We start from the raw sequence: 26,249 nt of genomic DNA, 5'->3' as shown, positions 1-26,249 counted from the left end.
ATAGTTCTACTGGATCTCTTCTCCACTAGTCCCTCCCTAACTTAGTTAGTCTAGTTTTTATTTGTTGACGAAATTGTCAATATATTTTGTCTTAGTTTAGTCACCATAGTTTATTTTTTATTTACTTTTCGTCAGGGAAAATAGGTAGTAGAAATAGTTTTAGTTGACAAAATTAACACTGACCATCTACTGTAGTGTGAGACCCTATAGACCGTTTTGAAGCCACTACATCAGCAAATTCAAAACTACCATTTCGGAATTTCCGGTCCTGAAAAGCAATACTATTGGGTGGAAGTGGTGTGAGGGTGGGTTTTCACTCAGTAGAACTCAATCACACACCCGGAAAACATACCCCTGGTTTAGCATACATAAAAAAACCTCATATCATGCTATGGGAAGAAGACTTGAAACTATCAATTGAAATGATAAGGTTTACTACGATAATGAAACTTGTAAAGTCACGCTAAGTCACGATCAAAAAGTGCCACCATTGCCTCCAATAGAATTATTTTGCAGCCGGAGTAGGGGAATCAGCGTTTTCATGACCTCCGTATTATTGGCTTCGCTAGAGCGAATGTTCACCGCCTGTGTTAGACATGACATGACATGATCATGCAATTCACTTGTGAGCTTGTAGATGGACTATTTTCAGAAGGAAACGAAAAAAAGTCGACAAATCTTGATAATTGTAGATAAATGTCCTTTCCTGGGAGTTCCTGGAACAAAACAAAATATTTTCAACTTGTCTGTGGTCAAATAAATATCAATTTGACATGAAAATGTTTGACAGCCAGTGAGTCCTCTAGCTGACTGTAATCACCCAACAGCTGATTTGATTCATAGTCTAATCAACTGTGTGTGTGCCATAAAGCAATTTCAACCTTGGAATGTGCGTCGCACACCCAGTAGTGTTTCTAAACCAGAAACCTGTCTCTCTGGAGGTACAGTATGCATTCTACCGAGTGTGATTGTTCTAGTTCAGTGGTTCCCAAACTTTTTAGCTCAAGACCCAAAAGAGAAATCGGATGTTTGCCTGGAACCCAAACTAGTGAAAAATAGATTATCTACAAGCTCACAACGCGCCACATTATGAGCTTGTAAAGATCGACTATTTTTCTAACATTTGTTTCCTTATTCCTTTGAGTTTTCTTTTTATTTATTCATGAAATTACTGAAAACATAATTGAATTTGTTATTTATTCATGAAAAACTGGGAATGTTTTTATTTTAATGTTTTAAAATAATTATGGTTATGGTATTGCAGGCATGGAGGAACCAGTGTTAATATTGTGGTTATGGTATTGCAGGCATGGAGGAGGCCTCGTGTAAAAGAGCAGCGTACGTGTCGACCTATCAGGACAACATTGATGACTTTGTGGTCATCCAAGGCCCCGCCGCTCGAATCAGACCCAAGCGCCTTCCCGAAAACTTCTTCTCCTGTGAGTTCCACTTGATAATGTCCTAACTGCACTTATTCATCATTATCAGCGTGGCTGTAACTAAAACAATGCTTTTCCTTATCTTCTCATTCGTTGTTCCTGTTTGTGTGTGTGTGTGTGTGCGTGCATGTGTCTGTGTCTTCCTCCATGCAGTCGACTATGCGGGCCTGGTGAAGAATCTGTCGGTATGTCACATAACCCCTGTTGACGTTTGCATTGTTAAGAGGAATGACAAATTATCTGCCTGCTTGACCTCCCCATCAAACAACACATTCCCTCCGTGTGCGGCGTGTTGATTCTCCCCTCCTGTCTGCCCTGTGTTCTGAAGTGCAGGATCCCCGACCAGCCAATGAGGCCTTACCTCAAAGAGCACCTCCCCAAGCGCATGCACTTCGCCAACAACGTGCGCATCGAGAGGGGCCACCTGTACATGAAGCCGGGCTGGCAGGCCGCTCTGTAAGTGATGTGATGCATTGTGGGCTTGTCGATCTGCTATTTTCAAAAGTTGTTTTTCAAAGATTAGAAAACTTGAAACGGGACATTCTGTATAATTAGTACTTTTACTTTTGGTATTTTAAGTACATTTTGATGCCAATACTTTTGTGCTTTTACTCAAGAACATTTTGAATTCCGGACTTTCACTTGTATTTATTTATACATTGCAGTATTGATACTGATCACTTCACCACTTTTCAACCTATCTTCATATACAGTACACTAATTGTCCTCACTAATGTTCATGATAAAATAGCACAATTCTTTTTACTCTCTGTGTCATAGATCAACATGCTGTGGGCAGTTCAGAAACTCATCTTCTAGTGACATCATCCTTAGGCAGAGTTTACTTTTTAACAAGATTTATTTGAATATAGTTAGGTTTTTATTATCGTGAGAACGATGGCATCTATTATCACATTGCACCTTTTTAGGAATAGAAAGCCTGCAGTTTCGATTAGCTTGGATTCCCCATCGATGATGTCACTGGTGGACGGGTGGTATTTTATCGGACCAATTATATGAAGATAGGTTGAAAATATAAAGATAGGTTGAAAAGTGGTGAAGTGGTCCTTTAAGTACATAATGTGAGTACATTTTCCACCATTGAGAAGAGGTGGGGTGGGGAGAGAAGGGAAGAGTGCTAGGGGGTGAGGTGGAGAGAGAAGAGGTGAGTGCTAGGGGGTGAGGTGGAGAGAAGAGTGCTAGGGGGTGAGGTGGAGAGAGAAGAGGTGAGTGCTAGGGGGTGAGGTGGAGAGGTGAGTGCTAGAGGTTGAGGTGCAGAGAACAGTGCTAGGGGGTGAGGTTGAGAGGTGAGTGTTGGGGGGTGAGGTGCAGAGAAGAGGAAAGGAAACGATGGTGAAGAGACTCGAATGCTTGGCCAGGATGTTTTAGGAACGGGAGGGACAGACGTCCAGTGTTGGACACGCACGCACGCACGCACGCACACACGCACGCACGCACGCACGCACGCACGCACATACACATGCGCTCTCTCTCTCTCTCTCTCTTTCCATTCACAGTGTGTTTATTCTGTTCTGTGTCGTCCTCAGCCAGCCAAAGGAAATCAAATACTGCACCGGAGGATTCCACGGATCAGATAACCTCTTCAAAAACATGCAGGTCAGAGTTGAGAACGTATCATCAGTACGTTAGCCTATTGTGAGCTGTTTTTCTTTGGTTAAAACTTAAACTCTAGCTGAGCTATATAAACCCCCCCCCCCCCTTTTCCCTCCACACCACATCTATTCGCTGAAAATATCCGATCTACAAGCTCACAACATGTTAGCTTGTAGATGGGCTATTTTCGCGGAATGTTCGTCCCCCAAATAGAGATGCTATGGGGTTCATTCTAGTCCTGACTAACTGTGGGGCGATGTCTCCAAACAAATAGCCCAGATTACAGTTGATGGGTGAATACTGTACTGTATCAACATTATATGCACATGTTATATTGTATACAACACTAAGCAATGCGAGTTTGTAGAGTTCACATGCCGGTGGTCCGCTGCGATCTGTTGACAGACTCTTTCCCACTGCCAGTAGACAGTTTACCTTTCTGAGTTTGTCACGTTTGATCCAGATCATATATGGGCACAAAACTCACAGCAGGGGTTATATCAACCATTATAAATAACAGTGCGCCTGTCATCTTAATAATCGTGATGTTTAAGATTGCTAGAAATTAGTGTTCCATGAACTGATTGCTTACGGTACGTGAAGTGCCTGCCGGGTGCAAGTCTCCGATACGTGAAGTGCCTGCCGGGTGCAAGTCTCTCTCTCTCTCTCTCTCTCTCTCTCTCTCTCTCTCTCTCTCTCTCTCTCTCTCTCTCTCTCTGACTACCATAGACGGTGCGGGACACACTGCACAAAATATGAACCATTATCAATCAAGCACAGACGCCAACACCTTGGTGTGTCCATGCTTTAAGTAGTTTACCTCCTTTGAGTAATTGTAGAAAAAGGGCTCTCTACGCAGAAGACCAGAGATTTGAACCCAGGCCTCCCCGCCTAGGAAATCAAACATATATCGCTTGTCCAAGAGGGAATTCCCCCTCGGCCAGTGGAGACATTAGGTTTTTATGGGGGGCTTCATGCTGAGCCACTTTGCTAAAAATCCGTCCCACGGTTGGATTCAGTCTGTAGTTTGTGTTGAAGTGTCAGTATCACCCTAGTGTCACTATATAGAGTATGCACATGCTTCGCTTCACAAATTAAATGTAGAAAATGTAGAAAAATGTAAAGTTAGTTTTTACTTAAAGGTGTTTTGAAGTTTCAGCTTGAAACACTGGCTCTGAAGTTTCTGAACCAATCAGAGCATCGCATCCCTTCAGGCAATAGGACGGTAGCTAGGGACGGTAGCTATGCTACACGCATTTTTCTATTTTCTGCCAAGAGATTCAGTGCAAAGGGAAATACTAATGGACCTAGTGTAGAGCCCTGGGGGGACCCCGGTCATGTAGGGTTTATTCAATGACTAGAGACACAGTTTATGTTAGCGACTTTTTGGCTATTTCAAAATGCATATTTCCCATTTTGAAACAGCATTTTCAAGTTGTTGACAGATCAGAGACTGTCAACATGCATGCAGGCCCTGGTCATAAATCTGAGATATAACGAGTTCTATAACAAGCAATCTTAAATTCCACGAACTTGGCAGAGCTTCTGACCACAGTATTTTCTCTAGGAACAGAAGTTCCTAGAGAACTTCTGTTCCAGTCTGTCTCTGGAGACAGACTGTTGGCTCACACTAGTTCCAGTCTGTCTCTGGAGACAGACTGTTGGCTCACACTAGTTCCAGTCTGTCTCTGGAGACAGACTGTTGGCTCACACTAGTTCCAGTCTGTCTCTGGAGACAGACTGTTGGCTCACACTAGTTCCAGTCTGTCTCTGGAGACAGACTGTTGGCTCACACTAGTTCCAGTCTGTCTCTGGAGACAGACTGTTGGCTCACACTAGTTTCCAAAGCTTACTCCTAACAGCAGAACACAAAGTGGATGTCCGCCTCACCTTCACCTTTGCGGTAGTATAAAATAACTCCTGTAATTCAAATGAGTCAAAGCCCATCTAGATTGCTGCTTAGCGGACATGGCTGTGCGGGAAGCACACATACTCCCTGTAGCATTCGAGGACTGTGGAAATGTTGTTTGGCTTGAGAGACTTTACACACAGTGAACCAGAATTGTGGCTAAATGTACCACATGGTATTTGTATAATCACTGCTATTGGTTTAATTTTTTTAGTAGGCATGCTCATCTTTAGCTTGGCGGTATCTTTAGACACATACGCTGTGTTTCCAGAAGATGGCATACCCATTTCTTGTCCCTGTTTATTTCCCCACAGCTTTGGTTGATTGGCTCGGCAGCAGATTTGAACCTTCACATGTGTCTCCAGTTCAAATCTTCTGCAGAGCCAATCAAGTGAAGCTATGGGGAAATGTAACACATGGAAGCTGTCTGAACCTTCCCTATAACATCCGGGACACCGTTCCACACGTCCTTAAACATCTGGGACACCGTTCACACGTCCCTAAATGTCTGTGACACCGCTCTAAACATCTGGGACACCGCTCCACACGTCCCTGAACATCTGGGACACCACTCCACACGTCCCAGACTCTTCTGGCTCCCAAACTCTGGAACAAACACCAGCATGTAGTTAGAACTGCAGACTCTCTCTCAATCAATCTCCACATTAGCCCGTAGCACTTGCCCTAGTCTTGACGACCATGCAGTCTTACGCAAAGGTTAAAATGTAATTTAGATACTGTTGACCTGGCATCCTATAGTTTCAATATACAGATTAACATTGAAGACAAAAGTGTGTAAAAAACACAAACATTGAAGACAAAAGTGTGTAAAAAACACAAACATTGAAGACAAAAGTGTGTAAACACAAACATTGAAGACAAACATTGAAGACAAAAGTGTGTAAACACAAACATTGAAGACAAACATTGAAGACAAAATTGTGTAAACACAAACATTGAAGACAAACATTGAAGACAAAAGTGTGTAAACACAAACATTGAAGACAAACATTGAAGACAAAAGTGTGTAAAAAACACAAACATTGAAGACAAACATTGAAGACAAAAGTGTGTAAAAAACACAAACATTGAAGACAAACATTGAAGACAAAAGTGTGTAAACACAAACATTGAAGACAAAAGTGTGTAAACACAGACATTGAAGACAAACATTGAAGACAAAAGTGTGTAAAAAACACAAACATTGAAGACAAACATTGAAGACAAAAGTGTGTAAAAAACACAAACATTGAAGACAAACATTGAAGACAAAAGTGTGTAAAAAACACAAACATTGAAGACAAACATTGAAGACAAAAGTGTGTAAACACAAACATTGAAGACAAAAGTGTGTAAACACAAACATTGAAGACAAAAGTGTGTAAACACAAACATTGAAGACCAAAGTGTGTAAACACAAACATTGAAGACAAAAGTGTGTAAACACAAACATTGAAGACAAAAGTGCAAATTGTGATTGGCCAGAATGAGATGATTTATGATAAGAGTGCCCCTCACTTCACACGGGTATGATCTTTTTATATTATACTATTTTGCCACATACTTGATCATAGATTGTCTAGATGCATTTGACGTATGTGTCAAAGTCGTTCTGGATAAAGAGTACTGTACAGCATCTCGGGCAGGAAATCGAACCGGTGACCTTCATTTCACAAGGTCATTTTCTGTAACTATTGTACCTGATTTATAAGGTTGTGCACCAAAAATAACCAGTCTGGTGCTGTGAGCTTTCAGTGTGCGACAGTGGCGCGCAACTAAGTATAAAGCGGCATTAGTCTACCACTGTCCAAAATAAACACACAATGAGGTGTCTATAAAACCTCAGTCTGAGTCAAGGCAAACAAACAACCAGACAGAGACCTGGGTTCACCTACAATACCACACCTACTGTCAGTAAAGTGTACTTTAAATCCACTTTTAATATTACGTCTCTGTCGGGTGGAAACCTCATATGTGCAAAACCGTTACTTCTCAGGATTCAAAAAGGGCAAAACGACATCTACTGTACAAGCTCAAAGCGCATAATTTCACGCCAAGTTTCAAGCATGCAGATGCTATTTTTGATACTTTTGTGTGATGCTGTAGTATGATAAGTGGGGCGTTAATGTATGACAAAACACAAAAACAAAACAATTAGAATATGGAGTTAAGAGGTTTCTGCCCGACAGCGACCATTATGGTAAACATGTAAGGCCTGTAGAATTAATCCACCATAAAGCCACACAGAAAATGCATGTGTGTACGCAAACTAGAGCGGTTGTAGTTGTACGCCACCCACACATGTTTTGCTTTGGGTTAATTTTGTTTCTTTCCGAGGCCATGTTTACAAGGTTTCCGTCTGCCACCTTCGTGTCGCTCTTTATATGATACGTCTGTGTCAGTTCCTGGTCGTGGTTTTGCACTGGAATTTGACTCGGTATAAATAGCCAGCAAACGTTCTTCTCTCCAATAACAGGTGTCCGAGCAAAAAGAATGTCGTACAAATGTCTGTATGCGCGCGCACGCGCGAGCGAGCGAGTGAGCGTGCGTGCGTGTGGCTGACCGACCCAACAGACAAACCACACAACTTAAAATAGTCAAGGTCACCTGTACACAATTCCACATTCCACATACATTTTGCAACTTTCACTGTATGTATTTTCCATAATCGACCAAGAGGTCACACAAGTTTGCTTTAACTACTTAAACCATATGTAGTTCATTTTACGTCAAATAGCCAAGTTCACAACACGTCTTGTTGCGATGCATTATGAGCTTGTAGAGCATGCTATTTATGCCTGTTTTTTGCAGAACATTCACCTATTAAGAGTCCACTTTAAAAGTAAACCTTTTTATAGTACCGATTGTTAAGACCGGGAGAGAGTCTGGTTATCTGTGGTCTATTAGGCTAATAGGCTATTTGTGTCACTCTCTTTCTCTCATTTAGTATGTCTCCATATGCACTAAATGTATGAATTTAACTGTGTTTATCTACTTCTTCCAGACTATTTTCATTGGCTATGGCCCTGGACTTAAACACAGGACTGTTGTTGCCCCTTTTGAGAATATTGAAGTTTACAACCTCATGTGCGGTAAGCCACTTTATTTTTACTGTACTGGAGCCTGACTGCAGGTCAAATAAGAACCTTATACAGCATTTATTAGATTATTAGATGTATCACAGTAGATTAGTACGTTAGATGTTCTTCATAAAGCCATCTGTCTGTCCATCCATCCATCAGGCCAACATAGTTATTGTCACATCAGAGTGAATGTTTTATTGATTAATTGTATGAATCAAAAAGGAAGATCCTTGAATTTAGACAATTCTAGATTCATCAGGACTCATGGTTGTATATTGTCACTTTCAGGCAGAAACCTTGTATCTCCATTTTCAACTTTTTTCTCCGAGCATAATCGTACCCCTAGGCTAGGGTACGGCATCAGCCAACTACGTACATGTTTGTAGTTGTACCCCCCCCCCCCCCCCGTATACTCCATATATTACAGCGGGGACCGTCACTTTACCTTTTAACGTTGATCCTTTGATCCACCAGCTATGTGTTCTGTTCTTTACATCCAGCTCCATTAAAGCAGGATTTTCAAAACCCCATATCTCTAAAGCTTCGAGTGCTGCCCATGGTGAACCGTCGCACATCTGATGTTCAGATGTCATTTGTGACTTTGTCTCGCGTCGCTCCCGACATAACCGTTCCTGGCGAGAGTTAAAGGGTGTGCGCTAATGCTCATGATGAATCATCACAACGCCACCCTCCTCCCTACTAATCCGGAAATGAAACGGAGGCTTGTACAATGGGAGCCTATAGCTGGAGCAGCTTAGCTACGCTTATGTGATTGGCCAGAATGAGATGATGCCCACCTAGCAGGCAAAAAAAGAGTTAAGGCCCTATAACTCTAATCATACAAGAGTGCCAAGGAAAAGTAGTGAAAAAAAGCTGATCTACAGGCTAGTAAATTAGTTAGATCAGCTATTTTCACCATTTCTGAAAACGTTTGTCAAATTGTCTGAAAAGGAACGGTTTTGGCCACCCGACATCGACAGAAATATACTGGTACATGACAGAAAATCCATTAGACATTATAGCAACAAAGGAAACAAAACAAGCATTTAATGGTGCTATAAGAAGTAGTTCAACACAGACCACAAAATCCATGAAAACATTTGGAACTAGTCATTTGAACGTTGCCAGAGGAAGAGCTCTAGTTCTAAATGTGTTGCATGTACTGTACTGTTGTTGCAGTGGTGGAAGAAGTACTCAGATATATTACTTATGTGAAAATACAGTAGCAAGATACATACATGGCCTACTTGTGTGCAAGGCGCAAGTTGGCAAGTGCAGTTCTAGTTATTTATGCTTTCACCCCTGTCTGTCTGTCTGTCTGTCTGTCTGTCTGTCTGTCTGTCTGTCTGTCTGTCTGATGACAAACAATACCGTCTCTACAAGCTCAACAATGCAATGTGATATTAGAGCTCGTACTGTATTTCCTCCTTTTTTTTATTTTTTTTCCCTTTTTTGACAAAAATGTTGACAATTCTCCCCTTATGGGGTTCCCTAGAAGTGGCGGCGGATATCTGTTATCTGTACAGTACAAAATAATTCTCTCTCTCTCTCTGTCTCTCTCTGTCTCCTCTCAGATCTCCTCGACATTGCTCCTGCTCCAAACAATGGGACCCATGGCAGTCTGAACCACCTGCTGAAGCGTCCGGCCCACCGTCCGGTCCACCCAGCCCCGCTGTCCCTCGACACGCCCTGCGACGCCACCGCCCTGCCCGCTGACGACCTGGGCTGCACCTGTAGCTCCGTCACCGAGGCAGACGTACGTCTGAGCCAGCTTCAGCTAAGCTCGTTCCTTATAGCATCTCAAGTCAAGCTCTCAGTAGCTCGGCAAGGCTTACTGACTTATACGAGGCTTCTGCCTGGAAATTTAAAAAACTAAAACGTTTTATTTTGTATTTTTATTTTACAAAAACAAATTAGTATTTTGTCAATATTTCAAGCTACACATAATTCCCGGGTTTCCAGAAGGTTGGCGCACCCATTTCCTGTTCCTGTTCATTTCCCTGGATCCCTTAGCTTTTGATTGTCTTGGCAGCATATTTGAGCCAGAAACACATGACGTTTCCAGTTCAAATCTGCGGCCGAGCCAATCAAATGAACTGTATAAGAGCAAACGGTTCCCCCGCCTTCTGGAAACGCGCGGGACTACAGTTATGGAAACATGTGGGACTACAGTTATGGAAACGTGTGGGACTACAGTTATGCGAGTGTTTTGATCTACAGGTGGATCAAATACACCTTGTTGTCCACCTCCGGTTTAGATCAGGGGTGTAGAACTTTGATGATGGAGAGGCCCACTATACAGTATTTCCACACTCAATCCACATTGCATATACTGGGTAGAAACCTCTTATCTCCGTATTTCAACTCTTTTCGTAAATGAATGCCCTAATTCCTTATTCTATTATGTCACACAAAAGTAGCAAAAATAGCTGATCTACAAGCTCAAGGGGTGTTTTTTCGCTTGTAGATCGGCTTTTTTTGTTATATTTGAATTGGCATCCTGAATTGTTTTTGAAACCTGCGGGCCACATTAACCCATTTTGGGCTTTAGCTATTGAAAAATAGCAGATCTACAAGCTCATAGCGCGCCACCAAGTGGCGCGCTACGAGCTTGTAGATCTGCTATTTTTGAAAAATCGAAGAACGACGAATAGAAACATAGCTTTTTCAGAAAACTGTCAGGATGTAGAAGACATTTTTAGAATCTGATCTCAGGTCAGAATGGGTTAAGTGAAGGTGTGGCCCCGGGGGCTGCCAGTTGCCCATGTATGGATTACATGTATCGACTGAATGACAAGAACATAGTGAAACATATTAGTGCATGGACACTAGTATAGTATAGAGCACCAGGACAGAGCAACATGCGCTATAGTGTACTTAATGATTATGTGCATTCTGTATCATTATAAAGTTCACTAACAAAGAAACAAATCACTTTCTTTTCAGGAGAGAACGATGAACGGACAACTCCAAACGAATTCTAGTGAGTACACGCCATACTGCATCATGTCATGGATCTGATGAGAAGCTTTGATGTCCATAAACGTCGGATAACTTCCGAGTTAGGTTCCAGGGAGTCCCCTGCAGCTAAAATGTATGGTTGACAGTTAGGAACCAAATGGACCCTTACAGGATCTGTAACTCTGTATGTTATCCCAGCAGAGATAACATACGTTATCAAATGGAGGTCTCTGTCGTCTAATGCAGGGGTTTTCAACTGGTGGTCCATGGACCCCTGGTGGTCAGTGAAGGAATTGCCTCAATGGGGAAGTGCATCCAGCCTTATTCAGTCATCATTATTAGGAAATAATATATATTTCCTATATATCTTTTATCTCTGCTTCTGGTCACACTGGATTAAATACACACATTTCCTTTTGGGAAGTATAAAGTGTCTGATATGTTGGATATTTGTTTGATAATATCACAATTTAATAATTGTATAAAAAATTTACCACATAAACTCATCCACGGCATTCCTATTTTGGGTCAAATTTGTAGATCTGATATTTTCACTATTTGCCTTACAGCGAAGTATATACATCCCCATCTGTATTGTTTAACAAATGGAACCCTGCTTTCCCACTATAGGTTCTAGAGCGGAGCTCCGTCGCCTCCACCTTCCATACGGAACGCCTAAGGTCCTGCAGGAGAACAGTGACCACTGTCTGCTCCACCAGTCCGACTACCTCAGCGGCTACAGCAAGGACCTGCTCATGGCGCTGTGGGTGGCGTACACCGTCCAGCCTCTGGTGAGCTCAACCAGGCTATTTTTTCTTTTTTTTTAATACATTTTATTCAAAGAGTATGACATCATATTATGCAAGTTTCACAGAAAGAAAATACAACTCTTTGTTTTTATATTTTCTCCCACAACTCCTTTCCCAATCCTCCCCACCCACCCACCATCTTTCCCCACGAGGCCAGACATACAAACAACATAAATTATATACAGGTATAAAACCAATAGGTTGAGTACATAACTAAGATACAAAGAAAGGGATCACATGGTTATGTTCACAGAAATAATTAATAAACAACTTAAAAGGGGGTAAAATAAGAGACATAAAATTAATAATAATAATAAAAAACAAAAAAACAAAAAAAACAGAGTAATAAAGAGATAAAAAAGAGATAAAGCTTGTAAGAGCTTAATTGGCTCATTTCTTGACCCTCATGTGTAATGATTTCTGATATATTAGGCTATATATCTTGCACCAAGTAGAGATCTGCACCACCAGAGCACACCAACACCATGTGTCTTCAGTCAGGTGAAAGTGATTCTAAACTGCTTACATACGATATTAAAGGTTGCCAATGGTTATAAAATGTATCAGAGGACCCTCGAACTGTGAATTTGATTTTTTCAAGTTTCAGAAAGGACATAACGTCAATCCAACCAGGCTCTTTTATCTTCAAAAGTTTCTAAACATAGTCTCCTCCAGCGGTGTTGCAGCTGTGTGGTTGGTTCCCTGGGTTTGGCTTCAGTGCTGGAAGATGGGACTGAGATGTGTTGCTTAAGTACATGTAGCAATTCCACAATGTACTGTAGAAAGGCTCTGCTACGCGTAAAAGTCCTGCGTTCTAACATTTACTTGAGGAGAAGTACAGTACAAGCGTATTGTTTGTACAAACGCATTGCAACGCTTGTTGCGGGCTCGCTCCAGGGAGCACACACTAGTTCTCTTTCACATCTACAGTTGGAGGCCATCGATATTGTCCTTTTCTTTTTGCTGAGGTTTGCGTGATCTGCGCAAAAGGACAGTTAACCCATTTTGGGCGGGAACCCCTTTTGGTGTTTTAAACATTATGTTATAATGTAGCTATTGAAAAATAGCAGATCTACAAGCTCATAGCGCGCCACCGAGTGGCGCGCTACGAGCTTGTAGGTCTGCTATTTTTGAAAAATCGTGAAAATATTTAGTTCAGAAAACTGGAGGATTTAGAAGGATTTTTTTAAATTTTGAGGTCAGGCCTAAATGGGTCAAATGATAAGGGACAATATCGGTGGCACCCAACTGTACAGTACAGTATGTTGCTCCACCTATCCGACCAACATGTCTCTGAGTTATAGTGCTGGGGCAGAGTACCCGTTGTACCCGTCTGTCTGTGTCCCTTTAATGCCCATATATGGCAGAACATTAGAAAGCTTGTTTAGCGTGTGAAGCAGCGTGTCTTGTCCTGCACCAGTCGCTCATCACCAGGCGTTAATCAGCCACTGTGCTGACAACCCAATAGAGGCATGTTTAACAACAGCTGTGTTTAATATCACTGCAGGCTGTGATAGTGTGATTGTCGCGTGTTTTTGATGTCCTGTAAGCTGAATAGTTGTTTAACGCTGGGAATGATCCATTTCTTGAAGGTGTGGCTCGACAGAGGCGAGCTGTCTGTGTGTCTGGAGCTAATCTCACAGGACCGATCAGCAACAGATTTATTGTGCACGCTGCCAGTAGGCCGAAGAAGTACTAATATTTTAATACACATTTTTATACTTTTTAAAATGGTTTACTTGAGAATGTTGTACTGGTGGTGTTCTTCCTGCTTGGCATCGGGGAAGTGTCCCCTGCAGCTGATTGGGGACGTGTCCCCTACAGTGGCTGAATGGGGGACGTGTCTCCTACAGTGGGTGAATGGGGGATGTGTCTCCTACAGTGGGTGAATGGGGGACGTGTCTCCTACAGTGGCTGAATGGGGGACGTGTCTCCTACAGTGATTGAATGGGGGACGTGTCTCCTACAGTGGCTGAATGGGGGACGTCTCTCCTACAGTGGCTGAATGGGGGACGTGTCTCCTACTGTGGCTGAATGGGGGACGTGTCTCCTACAGTGGCTGAATGGGGGATGTGTCTCCTACTGTGGCTGAATGGGGGACGTGTCTCCTACAGTGGGTGAATGGGGGACGTGTCTCCTACAGTGGCTGAATGGGGGACGTGTCTCCTACAGTGGGTGAATGGGGGACGTCTCCCCTACAGTGGCTGAATGGGGGACGTGTCTCCTACAGTGGGTGAATGGGGGACGTCTCTCCTACAGTGGCTGAATGGGGGACGTGTCTCCTACAGTGGCTGAATGGGGGACGTGTCTCCTACAGTGGCTGAATGGGGGACGTGTCTCCTACAGTGGGTGAATGGGGGACGTCTCTCCTACAGTGGCTGAATGGGGGACGTGTCTCCTACAGTGGCTGAATGGGGGACGTGTCTCCTACAGTGGCTGAATGGGGGACGTGTCTCCTACAGTGGCTGAATGGGGGACGTGTCTCCTACAGTGGCTGAATGGGGGACGTGTCTCCTACAGTGGCTGAATGGGGGACGTGTCTCCTACAGTGATTGAATGGGGGACGTCTCTCCTACAGTGATTGAATGGGGGAAGTCTCCTCTACAGTCCCTGAATGGGGGACGTCCTCCCTGCAGACCACATCTCAACGGGGTCCCGGAGATAAAGGATCTCTGGTATCAAAAGTATGGTAGGCCGAAGAAGTACTAATATTTTAATACACATTTTTATACTTTTTAAAATGGTTTACTTGAGAATGTTGTACTGGTGGTGTTCTTCCTGCTTGGCATCGGGGAAGTGTCCCCTGCAGCTGATTGGGGACGTGTCCCCTACAGTGGCTGAATGGGGGACGTGTCTCCTACAGTGGGTGAATGGGGGATGTGTCTCCTACAGTGGGTGAATGGGGGACGTGTCTCCTACAGTGGGTGAATGGGGGACGTGTCTCCTACAGTGGGTGAATGGGGGACGTGTCTCCTACAGTGATTGAATGGGGGACGTGTCTCCTACAGTGGCTGAATGGGGGACGTGTCTCCTACAGTGGGTGAATGGGGGACGTGTCTCCTACAGTGATTGAATGGGGGACGTGTCTCCTACAGTGGCTGAATGGGGGACGTCTCTCCTACAGTGGCTGAATGGGGGACGTGTCTCCTACTGTGGCTGAATGGGGGACGTGTCTCCTACAGTGGCTGAATGGGGGATGTGTCTCCTACTGTGGCTGAATGGGGGACGTGTCTCCTACAGTGGGTGAATGGGGGACGTGTCTCCTACAGTGGCTGAATGGGGGACGTGTCTCCTACAGTGGGTGAATGGGGGACGTCTCCCCTACAGTGGCTGAATGGGGGACGTGTCTCCTACAGTGGGTGAATGGGGGACGTGTCTCCTACAGTGATTGAATGGGGGACGTGTCTCCTACAGTGGCTGAATGGGGGACGTCTCTCCTACAGTGGCTGAATGGGGGACGTGTCTCCTACTGTGGCTGAATGGGGGACGTGTCTCCTACAGTGGCTGAATGGGGGATGTGTCTCCTACTGTGGCTGAATGGGGGACGTGTCTCCTACAGTGGGTGAATGGGGGACGTGTCTCCTACAGTGGCTGAATGGGGGACGTGTCTCCTACAGTGGGTGAATGGGGGACGTCTCCCCTACAGTGGCTGAATGGGGGACGTGTCTCCTACAGTGGGTGAATGGGGGACGTCTCTCCTACAGTGGCTGAATGGGGGACGTGTCTCCTACAGTGGCTGAATGGGGGATGTGTCTCCTACAGTGGCTGAATGGGGGACGTGTCTCCTACAGTGGGTGAATGGGGGACGTCTCTCCTACAGTGGCTGAATGGGGGACGTGTCTCCTACAGTGGCTGAATGGGGGACGTGTCTCCTACAGTGGCTGAATGGGGGACGTGTCTCCTACAGTGGCTGAATGGGGGACGTGTCTCCTACAGTGGCTGAATGGGGGACGTGTCTCCTACAGTGATTGAATGGGGGACGTCTCTCCTACAGTGATTGAATGGGGGAAGTCTCCTCTACAGTCCCTGAATGGGGGACGTCCTCCCTGCAGACCACATCTCAACGGGGTCCCGGAGATAAAGGATCTCTGGTATCAAAAGTATGGTTCATTGAAATTAAATGGGGTCAGAATCATTGCCCTGTAGCTGCCCTGTAGCTTTTTCTTTTAATAAAAGTACAAACACAAGTCTGCACTTGTTAAAAGCTCTATGCTTTCAGTCACACATGAACCCTGACGTAACGGGCCTTATTGCGTCCATGCGTGTGCACTGTGTGAACGCTACAACAACACACCATCAAAGTTTCCAATAGTCATTCTTGGCACATTCGAATGTATCAGCCAAAAACATTAGTGGATTAGTTCCAGTGTTTTTAACACACACTGGCTTATGTTATGAAGGACAAACAGAGTGTTGGTGCTGATGTGGACAGGTGGACTGGTGGTGAGGACAAGCTGTCTCACACCTCGTCCCGCCCTGAGGATCAAGGTATATGAAATGGAGGTAGTCACCAACGTCATTTTCGCTATCACGCAATTCCAGACGGCAGATTCGTCACACCATGGGAGCCAAACTGCACCCGGAAGTTCGGCAGAATGCACTGGAGTCAATGAGAGCTCAGTGACCAGCTCATGAACAAACACTGTTTCTGAGTAACTGAGACCTTTTGTAAAGTAATCGTTTCTGGCAAATAACAGAAGACATGTAAAACATTATGTCTGCTGTGTTGCTTTTCAATGTGTACACTGTGTAATTTTATAGAGGAAGAGCTTTTCCCCTGTGGCTGTCAGAGCCACGAGGACAAAAAAAACAAAAACTGTATTCAATCTGTAGAATTCACTTGCACTAATGTCCATGTCTGTCTGTCTGTCTGTCTGTCTGTCTGTCTGTCTGTCTGTCTGTCTGTCTGTCTGTCTGTCTGTCTGTCTGTCTCTGTCTGTCTGTCTGTCTGTCTGTCTGTCTGTCTGTCTGTCTGTCTGTCTGTCTTAATTAAAATGTTAAAAAAATATATATCTGGAGAGTGGGGACAGACAGACTCCCTTTCGAACTGAGATAAACAGGCTCGTTTGTATAGGAGCTCAATTAATCCTTCAGGTGGGGATAGATTCTCTATGTGGATGTTATCTCCCAGGGGTTCTTAAACGTGTTAAATTCAAGGAACCCCAGATTGATAATGTATGCAAATTTAGGTAATGGACCCTGTTAAACGAGTGTACAAATGTGTACATTGTTGTACACTCTGTAACTACAAGTGTGTCCATTTGTACACTCTTGTAGTAATTTAGCTGGGGACCCCTTTAAAGCCCTTCAAGGACCCCTGGGGGTCTCCAGACCCCACTTTGAGTATCACTACTAGCTTATACTGCATGCACTAGTAAGACTGTCACACATTGCAAACTATTTATATCAGATTTGCCGGGCCAGATGTCGTCGCTGGCAAGCCATGCAGTTCTTGCCCATGGCCTGTTGCCTGTTGCTGCTGTATGAGTTAGAGACAAATAAACTGTTGTTTATTTATTCTTGATGCTGTATCACTTTATTCTATGACTGGAGCCTTGAACACAAAACGACATTATTCTATTCAGAGAACCGCAGTCCAAAATAGTACTGTGTCCTCCCTGACCCCAATACACAGCCAGAGCCGCGTCCACGCCAAGTGATGTTACACAACCCAAGCCTGTCCCCATCCGTCCCGTCCCGTCCAGTGCACTGACAGAACCTCTTTGTGTGCCTCTCTCTCTCTCTGTCTCTCTCTCTCTCTGTCTCTCCTCTCTCCCCCGTCAGAGCGACGTCCAGCCGCTGAGCGCGAGCCTGGAGTTGTGCGTGCGTGCGGACGTGCGCGTCCCAGCGCACGCCAGCCAGATGTGCCAGAGATACAGAGATGACCCCGATCTGTCCTATGGCCTCCTGCATCCCCCCAGTGAGTGGGCGTGTGTGTGTGTGTGTGCGTGCGTGTGTGCGCGCGTGCGTTGGAGTTGACATTTTTACATTACATTACATTACAGTCATTTAGCAGACGCTTTTATCCAAAGCGACTTACAATAAGTGTATTCAACATAGGTAGGGAACAAAAACTACTAATCACCAGAAGTCTTCAGTGCATTTTCTGCAAAAACAAGCAACCAAGAGTATACCTAGCGCTAAGGTAAAAGTGCAATATATCAGCTACCTATTTCCTTAAACAGATGAGACAAAATAGCTAAATCAAATGAGCATGAGCTATAACAATTAAGTGTATCGACTAAACAAGATCCAATAAACAATACAACAATAGAAAACAAGCGTTCGTACAACTAGTTAACAACAAGTAGGTCAGGCAGAGAGGAAGGGTAGTGTTTCCTGAAGAGGTGGGTTTTCAACCTGCGGCGAAATATGGGGAGTGACTCTGCTGTCCTAACATCAGTGGGAAGTTCATTCCACCACTGTGGGGCCAGAACAGAAAAGAGTCGTGACCGTGTGGATCGGCCAGAGGGACCCTTGAGTGACGAGGCAATCAGTCACATTTTTAAAGCCATGTTGCTGCTTGATGCACTACAGATGTGCACATCTTGGAGTACACAGCCCTACACAGTCAAATCCTGAGTGTCAATTTAACCAGGATACTGTCAAACTGGACCCATGTCCCCGTGTGACGGGGGGGCTTTTATGCCTTTATTGATAGGACAGTAGACTGACAGGAATTGGGGAGAGAGATAGGGAGTGACACGGAGCAAAGGTCATCGGGATCGGGACTCGATCCCGCGACACGCTGTCAGGCTGGCATTGTGGCCTAGGGTGCCCGGACAACCACGCCGGCGGCCTGGGCCGCATGAGTCCATCTTTACACTCTAATGCTGCGTTCCCACGGGCAGATGCAAAAGATACAAAGCTACACAGTGTATTTGTAGCTGTTGTAGCTTTTGCAGCAGCTACAAACGTCGGATGCATCTTTGCATCTTCATGTCGCCGGCTACCATTGACAATGAATGGTAGACTGTAGCTTTGCATCTGCCCGTGTGAACGCAGTAAGTGTGTGTGTACGTGTGCGTGTGTGTGTGGTAAATGGTAAATGGTGCATGTATATAGCGCCTTTATCCAAGGCACTTTACAGAGATTGTGCATTACATTCACCCATTCATACACACATACATACACCGATGGCAGCGGAAACCATGCAAGGCACCAACTAGCACATCGGGAGCAATTAGGGGTTCAGTGTCTTGCTCAAGGACACTTTGACAGTAACTCTGCGGGAGCCCGGGTTCGAACTGGCAACCTTACGGTTACCATCCAGGCACTCTACCCCTGAGCCACCGCCGCCCCTCTACCGCCGCCCCTCTACCTGGTAGAAATGTGTGTATATTACACATGTGTAAAGAATGATATATAACAGTATTCAGGCAGTGCTGTCTCTTTCAATCTGTTTATTGACTTGTTTCTTTTTGTAGATTTAAGTGGCAACGGATCAGAAACGGATTCACTCGTCACAAGCAACATGGCACCCATGTTCCCTGTGTTCAAAGGTGAGCTGTTCCGGCATGTTTACAAAGGGACACAGGAGTTAATGGTTTTTCAAGTTCCATCCCAAGTTGTAGTAGTATGAGGCTGGCATTTATTTTACTGTGTGAGTTTGGTATTGCATTTCAAGTTTCCACCATGATAAAAGTCACTGAGTGGATTATTTTGAAGGTTCAAGGTTGTACTTTATTGTTTCATCTTGTGTACAGGAGAGGTACATACTGTAACAGTAAAACCTGTTTTGGTTTGGCTTCCTTCAGGCAATGCAGCAGGATAAACAATAACAGTAGAATAGTGATAAAAATATATATATATATATGTGTAAAAAATAAAATGTTCATGTGCATATAGTCTTGGTAGAAATTATTATATATACCAGCAGCATTTTTCTAACTTGGTGCAAAGAGCTTTTCACAGTGAATTCTGTGTGCAATTCTATTGTATTCTATTTTGCACTTTCCGTAGGGTGTATGAACTGAACTGAACTGAACTGAATGAGCGCTGTGATTCACGGAATCTTTGAACTGAAGATTCTGGGTTATGTCATGACTAGACATCATGTCGTCTTGTATTTTGCTAAACTGTGTCGGGGGGAAATGGTTTTCCAGAAAAAGGTACGACAATTGCCAGCAGCCTTTCTCGTGGGCCATATTTTTCTTACGGAACATTATGCTGCATCCAAAACCCAACCCAAAATGGGCTTCACTGACTGACTGAAATATGTATAATTGGAGTGCAGGATCTAACCACATTGCTAACATGGGACTGTAGTTCAAGGGACCTAACCTTTCTCTGAACAATACAGGCCAGTGTTTAGTGGAATGAACACAGTACCATTTCCCAAGCTGTGGAATAATGTCTTGCCAACGTGAGAGATTTTCATAATTTAGGCATTTAACAGACGCTCTTATCTAGATGCAACTTGCAAAGTGTTAGATCAGTGTAATTGGCAGTGGTAGAAAAAGTACTCACGTGTTTTACGTAAGTAAAAGTATCAATACTGCAATGTAGAACTACTCTGTTAAAAGTAAAAAAAAAAATAGAAGTCCGGTATTCAAAGTTTACTTGAGTAAAAGTACAAAGGTATTGGTATCCAAATGTACTTAAAGTACCAAAAGTAGAAAGTACTCATTGTGCAGAATGTCCCATTTCAAGTTTTCAAATGTTTAAACATATTTTGAAAATAGCAGATCTACAAGCTTCGCATTGCGACGCATTGTGAGCTTGTAGATCAGCTATTTTCAAATGGCCGAAATGTATGGCTAATGATGTTTATATAATTTTTATAAACATCATTTCTTTACATGTTTTAGTCTCCTCCTGGGGGAGGTTCTTTTCCAAAATGATTATAAAAAATAAATGAAAACAGTAAATGAAAAAACATGGCCCCTCACGTATTAGATGGACAATATCAGTCACCAGAAATGTTTTTGATGAATCTATCATGGTTAACATGGGGTGTTCACATAAGCCTGAGTAGACAATAAAAAAAATCATTTTTTTTTTTTTTTTTTTAAGTGAAATATCCCTTTAAGTAAATGTACTTAGTTACTTTTTACCACTAATTGGCATAAACCCTAGTCAAAAAACCACAGGGTACATTGAGTGCAAAGAAAAACAATTAACCACATATATATTTTTCTATATTGAAGTAGTTTGACAGGTACATGGGTGTCTAAGAGGGACAGTTTTGTACACTTACAGACCTGTGAGGGTCAATTACGATCCCCTAGGTGGTCCCCGCACTCGAAGTTGAGAACCAGCAGTGTTCTAATAGTAATAAACAACTCAACAGGTTCAACAGGCAGTAGAGATTTGTAACTATGTTTGCTGCCGTTTCCCCACTTTTGAGCAATTCAATTCAGTCTTTCTTTCAGTGTAATTGCACTTGACCGAAAACACTTGCTTTACGCTTCTTCTCGCAAATTCCTGCAATTTGGAATGGATCTGAGCCACCTGTCACTTGGAGTATAATCCTCCGTTTAAAATCGCAGAGTTACATAATGTCGGTGAGAGGAGCCAGCCCACAGTGTATCAACAAAAGGGTATTTCTGAAATTGAGTGTGTTGCCAAAAAACCAATGATGTCACATGTGAAAGCATGTGTGTGGTGAGAGTGTTAATCCTGTGACACGTGGTCTCCGTGGACAATGAGGTGTAACACGCCACTCCTGCCAAAATCTGCTTTCTTTCATCACTTATACTAGTAGTGGTTTTCATATCAAGGCCCATTATTTATTCTGCATTTGAGCCACGGACCACCATTTGATGAGATTTAGCCTTGCAGACCCAAAACTAAAGAAACCACATCAATACAATACATGCTGTATTGATGTGGTACCATTAGGAGAGATAACAGGCAAATGTTGATCAAAATAATAATTATTGTACTCTATGTACTGTACATTCTCTAATTGTGTAGACTTGTAAATTAACTTAACCAAATGGTCCATTTGGTTTCATTTGACACATTTTACAGAGTTAAAAATCTATAAGTGTCAATTTGGTTACCAACTCTCCATCATTTAGCTGGGAACCACCTGGAACCCCCTCAAGGACCACTGGTTGAGAACCACTGACTTATACTGTTGCTGTTGGTTAGAAACCTCGTATCTCCTTCATATCTCTTATTTATTTATTTAATATATCTTGTAGATTTTGATATTTGAAGCTTATTTTTCTTTTCTTCTTTTTCTTTTATTTCCCATAATAGGGACGTAAAGTGAGAGGTGATTTCCTCTGGTGTCATCTGGGTAAAAAAGAAAAGTGTGCTCTCATGACACAAGGTGGATGCAAATGTAGCAGAAAATTAATTGCTGTGCAAATGCTGCCCTCTGGTGGCATAACACTGTCTCACAGGCTAAAGTTCAGTTTTGGAAATATCACCTTTAAACTGTCAACATTTTGTTGAGACTAACAAGATTTTAATAACTAACTATGTGAATTTTATTATTTATTATGTTTTATTGTGTTTTCTTGCCAAACTACAGACACTTGGACTCATTTCCATGACGTTCTGATCCCGAAATTGTCCCAGCAGCTGAATGGAGTCAACGTGATGAGTGGGCCCATATTCGATGCAGATTATGATGGAAAGGTTGATGCCCCCAAAGTAAACAGACCGTAAGTAGACAAACAGCATCACAGTAAGCACATGTGATGTTTAGTGTCTAGTCATCCAAACGGTATATTCAGATCTCTTTACAGTCTGTTTGTAATTGACACTTTACAAACTTAATCGGATGCAGTCCTACTTTAGCACGACACTGTCATTTCACAACGTATAAAATAGCTCATTAATTTATGGGGAAAAAATGATAAAAGAAAATAAATATATAAAATATGAAGATACAAGGTTTATGACTCTTGTTGGAAGTCCTGCGGTGTGTTTCTTGCTGCAGGAACGAGGCGCCAATCCCCACCCATTTCTTCGTAATGCTGTCCAGCTGTGCGAACTCTAGCTTCAGCCCTATGGACTGTGAGGGTCCGCTACAGGTCCAGTCCTACATCCTGCCCCACAGAGCAGACCACACTGAGAGCTGTCCTGTGAGTAGAACACCACTGAACCACTGCACTGACACACCATGCATTCACACACAGAGCTGTGCTGTGAGTAGAACACCACTGAACCACTGCACTGACACCATGCACTGAGAGCTGTGCTATGAGTCTAATGGCTCGTACACACTGCACGATATTTGCTCTGATTATGCTGTCCCGGACCATTTTTGGCGCTCGCCGACAAAACCCCCGATCTGACGCCAGATCGGGCTTTGATTGCCGAGGTTTTGCTTGCTGTGTGTGAAAGGACCTGCGAGAAAATATAGTGCTCGCCGACACCTTCCCGACCGTTTCTAAATAGCTAGCAGGTTTGATATTTGGCTCTCTTGCCGACTGGACATCATACAGTATGAACTGTGTTGCGACCACACACAGAGAAGACCATATTACAGTCAATGAGAGCACAGGACAGCTGTGCTCACTCACTGTCTGTCTGTCGACTGTATCGATAGATGATCAGATGATAATATAAATATATATAACCTTTATTCCTTGGGTAAATCCCTGTGTTGTACATATTGGTAGCTATATTAGGGCAAGGTTGCTGTTAAATAGTATATAAAACCAACGCATTTCATTTGAATAATGTTGATAAAACCGCGGAATCAACAGTGCAGAGCAAACTTTTGGACCTTGTACACTGTGTGTGTGTGTGTTTGTGTGTGCAATATGGAGAGACACAGAGTTATTTAATGAAAATTAACGTCCTGTCTCACTATAGCGCACGTAGGCTATACGCTATCACAAACATTTCGCCCTGTGTAGCCTGGCTATTCCTGTGTGTGGCGTGCATGCAGAGAGAGAGAGAGAGAGAGAGAGAGAGAGAGGTCCTGTGTCAGTCTCGGGTCTCGCGCTTGTATCACGGCATCCTGCACGTGCGTGAGATGTCAAAATGAATTGGAATAAAAAACAAATGTATGTAGCCTACTGTATATGTATTGGGTCTGGATCGGATCTTGGTGAACTCTTGCAGTATGTGATGCCTAGTCGGCTATCAATCATTTAGTGTGAAAGCCACACAGATATAATGACAGTCGATTTAAAAAAAATACTCCTATAGTGTGAAATTCATAACGATCTGATGACTCGCCGACAACTTTAGAACTCCTACAGTCTGTAGGGGCCATAACTCCACTGAACCACTGCACTGACACACCATGCATTCAAACACTGATTCACAACCTTTTAATTTTAATGTCAAAGATTAAGGCCAGTTTGATGTGCATTAGTCCACGGACCTCCATTTGATACAATCTTTTTTTAAATTAATTTTACCACCTGCATTTCTGTCTGTAAGTCCTGTCTGTCTGTTTGCATCTGCATAGACGTCAGCCCGCCACCAACAATTCTCTGGAAGTCTATTGATAGATTCTGTCTCACAGCCTTTGTTTAATGTACCACATGTTAGTTTTGTAACTACTAGACAGTATCTCTTTTTCATGTTCCTTTTCTTCTCTCTGTCCACCCCTTTCCTTCAGTCCTTTACACACTCCTCCTCCGTTTACCATGTTCATTGTTGCTTTTTATGGCTGCAACTATCAATTATCTCTTGTTTTTGTTTTTATGAATCGAATAATCAAAGCGTGTTTCCTATATATTAGATTGAGGACCAGTTACATGAAGATTGTTTTTAAAATGGGTCATTTGAATGCTCAATTATCGATATTTTGGGGCGCTAGCCCCATCCTATGTCCAGCTTTGAGGGTTTGTGTAAACCCAAACATTGTTTTGCTATATGACTATTTTTGAGTGTGTGTGAACATTAGGCCAGTGTAAACACAAACATTGATGACAAAAGTAAGGATGCAAATAGTTTTTTTTATTTTTATCATCGATTAATTCTATTGATTAGTTGCAACCTTTGCACCCCTGCGCCTGCAGAATGGATCGGACATGGCGTGGGTGGAGGACTGGGCTCAGCTGCACGTGGCGCGGCCCAGAGACATCGAGCTGCTGACGGGGCTCAGCTTCTACCACGACAGGCTGTCTGTGGAGGAGACGCTGCAGCTCAAGACGTCCCTGTACACCGTTTGACCTCACATAACTTTTAGACACACGCCGAGCTGTCGTCGGTTCTGAAAGAAGAAGCCATATTGGCCGGTTCCAAAGGACCTTTGTCCGCTGTAGACGCACAGTGACTCTATTGCCATGGAGAGCGTCGTTTTGTAAAAAGGCTTCTTACACACGTTTGTGTGTGCTACCCTGTCCTACGGAGGCCAAAGTACAGTAACTGCAAAGTAGACGTGAGCACTCATCAAAACAACGTATTTTTACCGTGGGTGCACGGTTCAAATCAAGTATGATTTAAAAATTCACAAGATGACCAGCACTCACTTCAAAATCTTCTGATTTATTACAACAAGGCACGAGTAGCAGCACAGATCTGAAACCAACATTGAAGAAACAGAATCGGTTCCATCACTTTTGGAACCGTTTCCGGAAGCGGCTTTAGCACACTGTCTGAGTTGGTAGGTGGACTTTACATCTGCTTTACAATTACAAGGTTCTCAAGCGTTTTAATTGCAATTTCATCATAACTCTGACGGTGTACAAATGGACCCATTTGGTTGAAGTTATATATATATATATATATATATATATAGTTTATATATATATACTTTTTTTGTATTACTTTATTGAGTCAATCACATGTACAATTCAATTATTTGTAGCCAATACATTTTCTTTTCACATTTTTTCTACATGTTTCATGTCACTGTTAGCTGACTTTTTTTTTTTTTGTGTGCATACATCCCTTCACCTATTTCAACACAAAAGAAAAAACAAAACAAAACACAGAAATAAAATTTAAAAAAAGAAAAAAGAAGAGGGTAGGCCCATGTTAGACTAAACTAAATTCATTTGTATCTGTAGACCTATAAGGTACATTTAATACAAAATATATTTATGTAGACTATATATATGAACTATATATATATATACTTGAGCACAGCATGAAGCCGCTCGAGTATACCTGACTGAACTAACTCTGCAAGCTACGTTTAATTTCCGGTCATTTGGTGGGGGTCTGGGGCCCTCACATAAAAAAATAAATGAATCCACAAAACTAGCGTAATTTGTGGTGTTGACCTATTTCAACCATATACTGTAGTGCAACTTTCGTTCAATTGTGACCCCTCTGTCACATGGAACAATTTGTTGTGTCCAGTATCACTACGCCAGCAGCTGCACAAAACCAGAAGATTTTGAAGTGAGTGCTAGACATCTTGTGATTATTAATTTGTAGTACAGTGACTACGCAAAGAATCAACCTGATGGTGTTTCAATTTGGCGGCCAAACAGGTCATCAGATTCAGTATATAAGTGATATTGCACTAATTGTATGTATCTCTTCGTGAGGTAATTGTTTATCCTCT

The 26,249-nt window shown here is 43.0% G+C and overlaps 1 protein-coding gene across 1 annotated transcript in view; it reads left to right on the top strand.

Moving 5' to 3' along the window:
- enpp1 (ectonucleotide pyrophosphatase/phosphodiesterase 1) overlaps positions 1-25,453 on the top strand; it is a 67,154-nt gene extending 41,701 nt beyond the window's left edge. Inside the window, exons 13-25 of the mRNA XM_079526169.1 lie at positions 1,308-1,439; positions 1,593-1,624; positions 1,768-1,895; positions 2,987-3,056; positions 7,967-8,054; positions 9,620-9,801; positions 10,992-11,028; positions 11,637-11,797; positions 17,600-17,735; positions 19,243-19,317; positions 22,302-22,434; positions 22,713-22,857; positions 24,754-25,453. Of these exons, the coding sequence (XP_079382295.1) occupies positions 1,308-1,439; positions 1,593-1,624; positions 1,768-1,895; positions 2,987-3,056; positions 7,967-8,054; positions 9,620-9,801; positions 10,992-11,028; positions 11,637-11,797; positions 17,600-17,735; positions 19,243-19,317; positions 22,302-22,434; positions 22,713-22,857; positions 24,754-24,906 (1,472 nt within the window). The 3' untranslated portion in view covers positions 24,907-25,453. The remainder of the gene's footprint in view (positions 1-1,307; positions 1,440-1,592; positions 1,625-1,767; positions 1,896-2,986; positions 3,057-7,966; positions 8,055-9,619; positions 9,802-10,991; positions 11,029-11,636; positions 11,798-17,599; positions 17,736-19,242; positions 19,318-22,301; positions 22,435-22,712; positions 22,858-24,753) is intronic.
- Positions 25,454-26,249: the final 796 nt, after the last annotated feature.

This window comes from Electrona antarctica, assembly GCF_951216825.1.
Source record: "Electrona antarctica genome assembly, chromosome: 17".
In the NCBI taxonomy this organism is placed as follows: domain Eukaryota; kingdom Metazoa; phylum Chordata; class Actinopteri; order Myctophiformes; family Myctophidae; genus Electrona; species Electrona antarctica.
The sequence above is the reverse complement of the archived record's forward strand: the minus strand, read 5'-3'. Positions and strand labels throughout refer to the sequence as shown.